The sequence below is a fragment of the Muscardinus avellanarius genome, assembly GCF_963383645.1.
Source record: "Muscardinus avellanarius genome assembly, chromosome: 7".
Lineage (NCBI taxonomy): Eukaryota > Metazoa > Chordata > Mammalia > Rodentia > Gliridae > Muscardinus > Muscardinus avellanarius.
In genome coordinates this window covers 77,775,758-77,788,820 of record NC_137793.1, presented here as the reverse complement: position 1 = coordinate 77,788,820, position 13,063 = coordinate 77,775,758, and the positions used below count along the sequence as shown (strand labels likewise).

At 39.9% G+C, this 13,063-nt stretch overlaps 1 protein-coding gene across 2 annotated transcripts in view; it reads right to left on the bottom strand.

Annotated features, from left to right (window-relative positions):
- Window positions 1–3,223: 3,223 nt before the first annotated feature.
- NSL1 (NSL1 component of MIS12 kinetochore complex) overlaps window positions 3,224–13,063 on the bottom strand; it is a gene marked incomplete at both ends in the record, with an annotated part of 30,708 nt that continues 20,868 nt past the window's right edge. Inside the window, 2 exons of one of the 2 annotated variants that reach the window (XM_080698329.1) lie at window positions 3,224–3,502; window positions 4,914–4,981. In XM_080698329.1, coding sequence (XP_080554455.1) covers window positions 3,224–3,502; window positions 4,914–4,981 — 347 coding nt within the window. The remainder of the gene's footprint in view (window positions 3,503–4,913; window positions 4,982–13,063) is intronic. The other variant, XM_080698330.1, reaches the window with a different exon arrangement.

Here is a 13,063-nt window from a genome sequence, read left to right as displayed (position 1 = left end):
TTGACCATATTCCCCAGTAGTATCTCCTGGACAGGATGCTTTGGAAGTAATTTTTGTTTGTTTGAATCTTGCATATTTGAGAATGGCCAAGAGCATGGCTCTGGTATCTACTTGGTTTCTGGTGGAAGCCATGTGCTTCTCCACACATGGTGGAAAAAGCAGAACCTCTAAGCACTCTTACACCAAGGACAAGAAATCAATGTGAGTTGGATTTTTTGGGAGGTGGGCACAAACCACACCGAAACCAAAGCATTTGGTATTCTTCAGTTCTATTTCTTCACTCTTTTTGAAATATATTCTATATTTTTTGTTGTACTGGAGATTGAACCCAGGGGCATTCTAGCACTGAGCTACAATCCCAGCCCTATTTTATTTTTTTGTTTGGAAACAGGGTCCCACCAAATTACTGACGCTGGCCTCAAACCTGTGATCTTCCTGTCTCAGCTTCCCAAGTACTGGGATTATAAGCGTGTGCCACCACATCTGGCTCTAAAACAACTTTTAAAAAAATATAGCATCAAGATCTCAGTCTTTGCACATTATTTTATTTAAAAAACATACTGCTATATACAAATATACATATTTCAAATTTTAACATTCAAACACAGAATGCAATAAAGTGGCTTTATAAATTTTCTTCAGAGATATACCTGGCAAATTTATGACATAACAGACATTTATGACTATTAAGACATAAGCAATTTTTCAAGCCATGATTAGTAAATTCCTCTGAAAAATGAATAAAGGTATTATAGGCATCAAAAGGAAAAATAGATGGTAAGTTAATGTTCCTGCCTATATTGTATAGTATTAAAAAAACACAGTAAGAATTATAGGAAACTATATTAAATGTTAGAAATATAGCCAATACAGATTTCTAAGGCTTTTGTCAGTGATTATATATTTGACATATAAATATCCCTAAATATAACCAGGCATGGTGGTGGTACATACCTATAATCCCAGTATTTGGGGGGCTGACACAGGAGGATTACAGGTTCGAAGCCAGTCTCAGCAACTTAGGCTCTCAGCAACTTGACGAGACCCTTTTTCCAAATAAAAAAACAATAGAGTCAGAGTGCAGCTCAGAGGTAGAATGGCCCTGGGTGTGATCCCTAGCACCACCACCAAAAAAAAAAAAAAAAAAAAAAAAAAGAAGAAGAAGAGGAGGGGGGGGAGGAGGAGGAGGAAAGAAAAAAACCAACCTTAAATGTAAAATAATTCGGTCTGATCGCATTTATTGCACAATGACGATTTGCCAATATAGTAATGTGACATAGACTTTGTTTTTATTTTTGATTCTTTGGTACTGGGGATTAAACCAGAGGCATTCTTCCTCTGTCCTACATCTTCAGCCTTATTTTATTTTTATTTTTGAAACAAGGTCACTAGATTGATGAGTGTCTCACTACTTAAGAGGCTGAACTTAAAACTGCAATCCCTCTGTCTCAGCCTCCCAAGTACTAGTACTAAAGGTTTGTGCCACCATGCCTGGCTCTGATATATACTTTAAGCTGGAAAGATCTAGAAAGAAAGAAATAAGGAATCCTAAAAGAAACTATTAGTTTTAATTAAGTTGTGTTAAAGGTCCATGAATAGCAAAAGTATGGGCATGAAACATTGGCCCTATGCCAATTTTTATTTTAAAGAGTAATTCTTACACAAATAACAATTATCTCCATCTTTCAAAACAAAAACAAATAAAGCCTAAAATTAATCCAATAAAATCTAAATTAGCTACTCATAGAATAACAAAGTCAAAATCAGTCTTGACATGTGTACATTACTTTGTTAAGTCAAACTGCATCTAAGGTAGAGCTCTAGCTCAGTGGTAGGGCATATGCTTGCCATGAAGAAAGCCCCGAGTCACATCCCCAGAATGCAAGCAAACAAGACCAAAAATCAGTGCATCTAAAAAAGGCATCTGAGCCAGGCATGGTGGCGCACGCTTGTAATCCCAGCATTCAGGAGGCTGAGACCGGAGGATTGTGGTTCTTGGACAGCCTCAGCTACTTAGTGAGTCCTCTGCAACTCCGTGAGACCCGGTTTCAAAATAAAGAATGAAAAATAGGGCAGGGGGTGTAGCTCAGAGGTCGAATGCCCCTGGGTTCAATCCCCAGACCCACAAAAAATAAAAATAAAAAAATAAAAAAGGCATCTGAAGCCAAGCTTGCTCGTAATCCCACCATTGGGGAGGCTGAGACAGGAGGATCTCAGGTCACGGTCAGCCTCAGCTACTTACTGAGGCCCTCTAACTCAGTGAGACCCTGTTCCAAAAATAAAGAATAAAAAATAGGGCTGGGGGTATAGCTCAGAGGTAGAATGCCCCTGGGTTCCATCCCCAGTACTGAAGGGAAAAAAAAAGGCACCTACTGTTTGTAGAGCTGATTAGTTTCAACACTTAAAGAATCATAAACTGGGCGTGGTGGTGCATGCTTGTAACCCCAGTAATTAGGAGACTAAGACAAGAGGATCGAAGGTTCAAAGACAGCCTCAGTAAGTAGTGATATTCTCATCAATCTAATGAGATGCTGTTTCCAAATTAAAAAATAGGGCTGGGGTTTAGCTCAGAGGTAGAATATCCTGGGTTCATTCCCCACGGCCACCAAAAAAAAAAAAAAAAAAAAAAAAAGAAAGAAACACAGCTGGGTGTGGTGGCACACATCTGTAATCCCAGTACTTGAGAGGCTGAGACAGGAGGAGAGCAGGTTTGTAGTCAGCCTCGGCAACTTAGTGAGACCCTGTTTCCAAATAAAAAAATAAAATAGGCTGGGGGTGTAGCTCAGAGGTAGAGTGCCCCTGGTACAAACCCCAGTAGCACATACACACAAAGAAAACCCCACAAAAACACCCAAAAGCACCTCTACTTACTCCTCTTAAGAAAGATGTGCCTCAAGGAAACGCAATGAGCTGCTCATGAAATTCCACAAAGGTACGAGCTCGCCAAGACTTGACAGCACTTAGACATTGAGTTTGTACTCTTCATGTTCACCAATGGGCTTTGTGCCAATGGTCAAAACAAAACCTCCAAAGCTTTTACCTACTACAGATGAAACTGTGAGATAAGAAACATTAAGTCATATCCCAGCACAAAATCACTGTATTTGTAGCAGTGTATCACTAGGAAGAGATGTGTGTGCTCCAAATGAATTGCCTAGGCATAAGATGGCAATCTACAGGTTGACTGCAGGCATTGCCAACTGCCATAATAAACAGAAGGAATTTATGTATCCAGATTAATTTTCTTTGGCCGCAATGGATACCATTTTCTCTGGGGACAGTCTTTAGTCCTCTTTCTCTTCAGTACTAAGTCAGAGGTTTTCCTGGAAGCAGTTTCTGTTGGTGTGGTTTCCAGCTCTTTTATAAAGCTCTCAGGTTCAGTATCTGGTTTTCCATAAGAACTGGCAAAGACTTCTTGGTGGATCCTCTGGAGCTGAATAACTGGCTGCATCTTTAAAACTTGGGAAAATCCATCTCCTTGTTCAATTAATGTAGGCAAAGTCTTAAAAAAAAGTAACACTCAACATTAATCTTAGGTCAGAAACACAAAAAACAATGAGACGGACACAACACTACATTTTAATTTTTCAGGTTAATGTTTTTTTCTGAGACCTAAACATTTTTAAGTCATGAATATTCAACTTAACTTCAAAACACCAGTTTAAACTAAGAAATTTTAACTAAAAGCTAGGATGAAAAGATTTGTTCTAACTGGGCATGGTAGCGCACGCCTGTAATCCCAGTACTTTGGAAGCTTAGACAGGAGAATCACAGGTTTGAGGCCAGCCTCCGCAACTTAGTAAGGCCCTGTTTAAAAATAAAGAATCGCTGGGCATGGTGGCACAAGCTAGACAGCCTCAGCTACTTAGTGAGGCCCTTTGCAACTTAGTAAGGCAGTTTCAAAATAAAGACTAAAAAATAGGCAGGTGGTGTAGCTCGGAGGTCAGATGCCCCTGGGTTCCACCCCCAGACCCCAAAATAAATAAATAAATAAATAAATAAATAAATAAATAAATAAATAAATAAATAAAAACAGGGCTGGGGGTGTAGCTTGGAGGTAGGAAACCCCTGGGTTTCTATCCACAGTACCAAGAGAGGGAGAGGGAGAGGGAGAAGGAGAGGGAGGGAGGGAGAGACAGAGAGGGAGAGAGAGAGAAATTTGTTCTATTCCTGCAATGTCAAGTAGTGAAATTAAATTTGGTAGGAGGAACAGAATTTTAAAGTCAAGGATTTAATGTCTGAAAATCTACACTGCAGGATAAGGAGAACTTTAGGAAGTTCAACCATCAAGAGCAGGGATAAGCACATTTTTCTTGTAAAAGAACAGACAGTAAACACTTTGGCTTGGATGTCTTGCACCTCTGTCTTAAGAACTCTACTGTGGTAAAGTGAAAGAAACCATAGGCAATCAGTGAATGAACAGACATGGCTTTGTTCCAATAAAGCTTTATTTACAAAAAGCAGGACAAGCTGAAGGTCAGTGTGGCCCACCATAGTTTGTCAATAACCTGCTTGGCCTCTTGATGCCTCAGTTTTTTCATGTATAAAATGGGAAAACAGCAGTGCCCATCACATAGGCTTGGTAAGTGAGGTAATGGACGTTCAGCAGTGCTGGATTCATACCAAGTGTGCAATAACTGTTAGCTAGTATTATTATCCCAAACTGACAGACTGCTAACACGAGGAACGCAAATATATAACCAACCTTTAAGGAAGTCAAGGTATAATATCCGGCACATAGTAGGTGCCTTAAAAGTGGTTTTCAGATTGTTAACTGCTGCTTAATAAATGCATATATGATCTAAAAGGGTAAAAATTTCAGTTATAGCACACTAAAACACATAGGACTGTCAAAAGCAGATGCCTAGACACGTGTCTTGTTTATTTTATAATTCTTACCACACAGTTTTTACCTTCATGGCTTCACTGATCTCCTTAGCTATGGTTTCCCCTCGGCATTTCAAATTTTCCATGCGAGAAGCTACAAAGAAACCGCCAAACAGTATTTTAGGTTTTTATTTTTATTTTTATTTTTATTTTTTTGGTGGTACTGGGGTTCCTGGAAGCCCTTCTACCTCCGGGCTACACTCCCAGACCTATTTTTTATACTTTTTTATTTGGAAACAGGGTCTCCTAAGCCAGCGCGCGCGGCTGGCTTTGAACCTGTGCGATCCTCCTGTCTCTGCCTCCCAAGCGCGGGGATTACAAGCGTGCGCCACCACGCCCGGCTTAGGTTTTTAATTTACTAGAAAATCATAGAGTTGGGCATGGTTGTACACACTTGTAATACCAGTGCGTGTGAGGTTAAGACAGGAGAATTGTAGGTTCGTGGCCAGCCTCAGCAACTTAGGGAGGCCTTCCACAATTTAGTGAGACTCTTTCAAAGTAAAAGAATAAAATAGGGCTGGGTGTGTAACTCAAAGGTAGAATACCTCTGGGTTCCATTCCCAGAACCCCCCTCAAAAAAAATCATAAAAGTATTCATATTTTCTAATCTGTTAAAACAAACATCCTGCCAGGTATGGTGGCACACACCTGTAATCCCAGTACTTGGAGAGGATGAGACTGGAGGATCACAGGCGCATGGCCTGACTCAGCTACTTAAGAGTCCTCTGCAACTTACTGAGACCCTATTTAAAAATACAGAATAAAAACTAGCTCAGAGGTATTTTCTGGGTTCAATCTCCAGTACTGGAAAAAAAATTCCTACTAAATTTATCTAGATTGATGAAAATACTATTAGGATATTAAAATAGTAGAATAAAACTATAGGTTAAAAGCAAAAGAGAGTCAACAAGATTCTGAGTAGTCATAACATTGTGTGTCCCTAAAAGAGAGCCCGATGTTCACTCTATATATTATTTACCACCATATTAAACATCTTTGAACACTATCATCATAATTTTCGATAAATACTGGCTAATACTTTTTAAATTTTTGGTGGTACTGGGGGTGAAACCCTGGGGCTTTCTACCTCTGGGCTATACTCCCAGACCTATTTTATATTTTACTTGGAAACAGGGTCTCACTAAATTGCTGAGAGCCTCACTAACTAGCTGAGGCTGGCTTCGAACCTGTGCAATCCTCCTGTCTCAGCCTCCCAAGCGCAGGGATTACAGGCGTGCACCACCATGCCCGGCAGGCTAATAAATTTTTATATTTCCAACATAGACATCATTTTCTATAAGCTTTCAGATTCTTTGAACTCTCTGAATTGCAGCTATTATAATTCATACATAAAACATAGGGCATATTATTTATTTATTTATTTTTGCGGGTCTGGGGATGAAACCCAGGGGCATTTGATCTCCGAGCTATATCCCTGCCCTATTTTTTTAATCTTTATTTTGAAACCGGATCTCACTGAGTTGCAGAGGGCCTCACTAAGTTGCTGAGGCTGTCTGCGAACCGTGATCCTCCGGTCTCAGCTTCCCGAATGCTGGGGTTATAAGCGTGCGCCACCATGCCTGGCTATGGGCATATTATTTAAAAAATAAAATGTAGGCCGGGCGTGGTGGCGCACGCTTGTAATCCCCGCGCTTGGGAGGCAGAGACAGGAGGATTGCGCAGGTTCGAAGCCAGCCGCGCGCGCTGGCTTAGGAGACCCTGTTTCCAAAAAATGTAAAAATAGGTCTGGGAGTGTAGCCCGGAGGTAGAAGGGCTTCCAGGAACCCCAGTACCACCAAAAAAAAAAAAAAAAAAAAAAAAAAAAATGTAGTGGCCACAAATAAGTTTTTCCTATTTTCCAACTATACAGATACTGTACATCTAGATTAAGGTGTTACATGTTATATGTGTATCTGTATGTGTGTTATAAATTCATCAGGTTTTGTACTGTATACCACATACAAAGAAAATAATGAACAAAATCTTTTTTAACATTTACTATAAAAAGTTTTCGTTCATGTATATAGTAAGGCAATCATATTCTTCTTCATTGTTATTACATGGTTTACAAGATAATTATCACCCAAGAAATTCTGTTTAATGTTTCTATTAACAGCACCGATTTGTTAAGCCTGCACTAGGATTCTCTCAAAATTATTAGGATTCGTAGCGACTTAGGGCTACCAATAACTAACAAAAAGAATCCCAGCTGGGCACGGTGGCGTAAGGCTGAGAAGAGTACTTTCTCAAGCAGCCGCAGCAACTTGGGAAGACCGTTTTCTTTTTAACAACCTCAGTACCCCACCGCATAAACTCCTGCACCATGTCATATTACGTCCCCTCTCCATAAGCTCACACTGCCGATACTAGCTCTTTTCCATATGTTGTACAGGCAGTGACAATGTAAAAAGTGCACCAAGTACGGGTTTGTATGAAAAATGAAGTTAGGTCCTAAGCTTGGATAATTATAAACTTGTTTTCACAGGTGAATGTCTTACGGGATATTCTAAAGTTCTGCCGGATATTTAAAACAGTTAGTATCCCTGGTCCAAGTACAAAAGGCTGGCTACACCCTTCCTGTTACTACAGTAACCCAAAACATCCACTTTCCAAAAGGGCCACCAGGGAGCAGTATGAACCCCAGGGAGAATCCTGGTGTCTGTGTCTTCAGAACTTCTTTGGGAAAAGGAATCTAATCTACTCTTAGGATCTCTGGTGTTGAACAAGGTGCCTGACTTTAGAGTAGGTGCTCAATAGTTATGATGAAGCAAGGTCATGACAGAGGGTGCTAGGGAGACATGAACAGTGTGAGGTCAATTCAACAGGGTAACTGAAGGCAAGGAAACCCACAGGCTTTATGAGTGTCCTTAACAGAGCACTTACAGCCAGGCATGGTGGTGCAGCTTGCAATCCCAGCATTGAGAGCTAAGACAGGAGAACTGCGGTCCACAGACAGTCGCAGCTACTTAGTGAGGTCCTTTGCACCTTAGTGAGACCCTGTTTCAAAATAAAGAATAAAAAATAGGGCTGTGTGTGTAGCTCAGAGGTAGAATGCCCCTGGGTTTAATCTCCTGTACCACAACACACACACACACACACACACACACACACAGCATTCAGAGTGTCGGGTATGGTGATGGACACTTACAATCCCAGCATTTGGGAAGAAGAGACAAGAGGACTGTGGTTTGAGGACAGCCTTAGCTTCTTAGTGAGGCCTTTTGCAACTTAGTGAGACCCTGATTCAAAATAAAAAATAAAAAATAGGGCTGGGGTGTAGCTCTGAGGGAGAATGCCCCTAGGTTCCATGCTCAGAACAACAGCAACAACAACGACTACGAGCATTTAGAGCTGGGTATGGTGGTGCAAGCTTTTAATCTCAGTACCTGGAAGGCTGAGAGGAGAATTTCAGGTTTGAGTACAGCCTCAGCAAGTAGTGAGACTCTCAGCAACCTAGTAAGATCATTTAAAAAATAAATAAATAAATAAAATTGGGCTGGGGAGTGTGTGGCTCGGCGATAGAATGTCCCTGGGTTTGTTCCCCAGTACCACATATGCAAACAGAAGAAAAAGCATTTGACTTGTAATTCCAGTACTTGGGAGGCTGAGACCGGAGAATAGCGGGTTCAAAGCCAGCCTCAGCAACTTAGTGAGACCCATTTCCAAATAATAAATAATACATGGCTGGGGGTGTAGCCTGGAGGTTCCTGGGTTCCATCCCCAGTACCACAAGAGAAAGAAAGAAAGAAAGAAAGAAAGAAAGAAAGAAAGAAAGAAAGAAAGAAAGAAAGAAAGAAAAAAAAAAAAAAAAAAAAAAAAGCACGTGGTACTAGATGGGCTTGGATGAGTAGGAATAGGAGGTGGGTGGTAGAGGACATGCTATACCAAAACAAGGGAATAAATCAAGTAACAGGAGAAAAAAAAAAAAAACAGGAAATGTCCTGCAAAAGATACGATAAGTAAAAGGAAATTCCAGGGATAATGATGAAAGGAGCAGACAGGATGAAAGCTCTGCAGCAGGCCTAGAGAACAGCCATTTCAGACTGAGACCAGGCAATGGGAGGCCGCCAGGGGGACAGCTCCAAGAAAAGGAAAAAGCGATTAAAAATGAGTTTGATGGCAAACTTCAAGTGTTTACCACACTGAGAGGAATTTTACAGTTTTGTTGAAGTGTTTTGGAAAGAATCAGTGATAGACACAACAGAATACAAAATAAAAAGAAAAATAAAGAAATTATAATTCCAGAAGGGGGTAGGAAGGTGTTCAAGAAAGAAAATATACTCATGGCAATAATTACCTGACTCAGACTGAAGAACATTTACAGTCTTATCAATATAAATACTAAATACTACAGATTTCTTACAAGAATGACTGAGAGATTAAAAGTGAAGATGGTGAGATGATTCATTTGAGAAACTCAGTTATGAAAGAAGAGTTCGAGAAAGAAATATGAGAGGAAAGCTTTCCTTGCGTGTTCCTGTGATCCCATGCCCATAGCAGTAGGGGTTACCAGGCATTCCCAATCAACCTCCTATACTTTTAGCAAACCTGTGAGGCAAGCAGGTTTCGCCAGCGTCTTTTATAAAGAAATACATGCTGAAAAACGAGTCTATAGTTGAACAGAATTAGAATTTGCACCTCCTAGAATCCAAAGCATGAACCCTTCTATATTCTATATGTAACTTTCCAAAATGCCACTTTGCCAGGAATTATACTATACTCTTAAGAATATAAGCTAATGAATGGTCAACAGGGATCAGCTCCAACAGGGATAGGGATGTAGCTCTTAGAATGCATTACAGCAGGCTTGATCCCTAGCACCACCAAAAAAGGAGGAAATGGTGCAACATAATGAAAATCTCTTAAAATAAAAAGAACTGTACCTGGTAAAGAAGTAAAAGTAAATCAATTCTTAGAGTTAAATGTTGTATTAATTTTACAATACATTTATTTATTTATTTATTTATTTATTTATTTATTTATTTATTTATTTATTTATTGTACTGGGGGTGGAACCCAGGGGCTTTTCTACCTCTGGGCTATATTCCCAGACCTATTTTATACTTTATTTGGAAAAAGGGTCTCACTAAGTTGCTGAGAGCCTCACTAAGTAGCTGAGGCTGGCTTTGAACCTGTGCTATCCTCCTGTCTCAGCCTTCCAAGTACTAGGATTATTATAGTGTGCCACCACACCCAGCTACAATACCCCCTTTTTTAGATAAAAAAAATAAATCCTTTGCATTTAAAAACTAAGTGGTAGCTGGGTGTGGTGGGGCAGGCTTATAAGCCCAGTTCTTTGGAGGCTGGGGCAGAAAGACTCCAAGTTCAGGACAGCCTCAGCAACTTAGTAAGACCCTGTTTCAAAAGTAAAAAAGGTTGCTGGGCATGGTGACACACTATAGTAATTCTAGTACTTGGAAGGCTGAGACAGGAGGATGGCAGGTTCGAAGACAGCCTTGGTAAGTAGTGAGACTCATCAAACCCAGTGAGACCCTGTTTCAAAATACAAATAAAGCAGGGCTGAGGTGTAGCTCAGAGAATGCCCATGGATTCTGCTGGGCGTGGTGGCGCACGCTTGTAATCCCAGCACCTGGGAGGCTGAGACAGGAGGATCACACAGATTCAAAGCCAGCCTCAGCTACTTAGTGAGGCTCTTAGCAACTTAGTGTGACCCTGTTTCCAAATAAAATATAAAATAGGTCTGGGAGTGTAGCTCAGAAGTAGAAGGCCCCTGGATTTCTTCCCCAGCAACACACACACACACACACACACACTCTGGGAGTATAGCTTAGAAGTAGAAGGCCCCTGGATTTCTTCCCCAGCAACACACACACACACACACACACACACACACACACACACACACACACACACAATGCCCATGGATTCAATTCAATTCCCAGTACCACACCAAAAATAAATAAATTAAATAAAAATTTTAAAAAAGATCTGGGTGTACCACAAACAATAGCAGCAGCAACAAAAACTAAGTTGTATCAATAAATTTAAGAATAAAACTAAATGAAGATTTTAAAAATAGAGACAGTGAGACACAAAAAAATGACCACTAAATATGTGATTGTCTGTAAATACAACAGAAAATAATTTTCAACATTAATTCTGGTTTGTAAAATTTCAAAATGTGTAAACTTTTCATTCCCTCACAAGATTACTCTAAGTGAATTTTTCACATTTTGTAACTAGTAAGAGCATATAGGTACTCCTGATACACAAACATCTAACTTAGAATGTCTTACATGCAGATGTCTGGTCCAGGCCACACAGGAGATGGAATGTACTTCCTCCAGAAGCAATTACCCCCACCCCTTTGTGTAGTACTGGGGATGGAACTCAGAGGCATTCTACTTTCGAGTTACAAATCCCCAGCCCTATTTTATTTTTTTATTTGGAAATAAGGTCTCACTAAGTTGCAGAGGGACTCACCAAGTTTCTGAGGCTGGCTGCAAACCTGCAATCCTCCTGTCTCAGCCTCCCAAGTACTGGGATTACAGGCATGCGCCACTGTGTCCTGCTTAGCATTTTTCAGTATCTTCTCTCTATAACCTTGATAAGATCTTCATGGCACTATTTACCCTCTTCACCACAAACAATGGTGTTCAGGGATCCAGACTATGTCCTGTAAAAACCTACTTAAATGTCATGTGGTAGATGTGCATTTGAAATGTGATATTCCTAATATTTTTCATCATAAATGTGTGGTATTTCAGCTGCCCTGTAAGTTAAATAGGCCTACAAAGTTGCCCATTTATGATAGCATTTACAAATTTTTTAAGGGAAAATGCCTTTCAAAGCACTGACATAAATTTAAACTTTTAAAACGTAATTATTTGTTAGTGGGTAGCTACTTGCAAGTATTGTAGCAACAGCTTAAGCAAGATAGCATTATTAGAAAAGAAGAACTGCCCATAGGTTTCTGCTTGTAGAGAGGGCAAAGAACTGGAAGTATTACTAAGTCTACTGTAGAAAAACTTAAAATAGCTCTTTGCCATCACTACATGCTGAGGAAAGGAAAAGAAAAATAATCTCTCCAAATTAATTTGAAGAAAAATATTTTTTTTGGTACCGCGGATGGGACCCAGGGGCATTCTACCTCGAGAGCTACACCCCAGCCCTATTTTTTATTCTTTATTCAGAAACAGGGTCTCACTGAGTTGCAAAGAGCCTCACTAAGTAGCTGAGGCTGTCCTCGAACCACCATCCTCCTCTTGTCTCTGCCTCCCAAATGCTGGGATTACAAGCATATGCCACCATGCCAAGCTAAGAATTTTTTAATAATAAGAAAATATGAAAGCAATTATTCATTATACTAATAAGCTTATAAAAGATTGTTTCTGACAAACGAGAACCACATCTTACTGGTAGATTGGTAGATGGCTAATCAGTAGACTGCTACAAAATTTTTTTAAAGTTTGCTCTTATTTATAAATGTGGAAGTTGGGCACTCCTGAGAACGCTGCCTTCCCTAGTTATTCACTTTCTAAAACACAAGGAAATGAAAAAGTAGAAATGAAAGATTGAGTAATCAGACTAGTTTTGCTTTCGGGTCACTACAGTGACTAAACTAGGAAACATGAACTTGTAAAAGCTTGCACAAATTCAGAAATTCAGCAAAAATGCACTAATGAATTGCTTCCTTTCTATTTCCAAGGTATTTTATGCAGATGAACAAGCAAACATGCACAGCACAGGATGTCTGGCTTGTACTGATTTCTGAGGAGATAACAAAAAGCATAAATTAGAACCATAAATGGGAAAACAGCATCCCTGGTTAAAAAAAAAAGTCAACAAAAACTAAGCAGTGATTTATGATTTTCTGGAACTCAGAGACATGCCGGCAGACACAATCCTCTTGCTCATTCCCACCTGCACTCCCCCCAACCCCCTTCAGTACCGTGCTGTGTCTCTCATGGGCAGCTGTCAACTTCCATATTCTAGCTCATTTTATCAGGCCTTTGAGCTTGTAATGCTATTTCCTTCTATTCGTCAGTAGTTTTTTATTCCATAAATACTCAAGCTCATTCCTGATTTAAGAACTCTGTTATAATTCTTTCTTCTTGAGAGTTTCTTTCCTTTTCTTTTTTTTCTTTTTTCCTTTTTGTGGTACTGGGGATGGAACCCAGGGGCATTCTACCTTCAAGCTACATCCCCAGCCTAT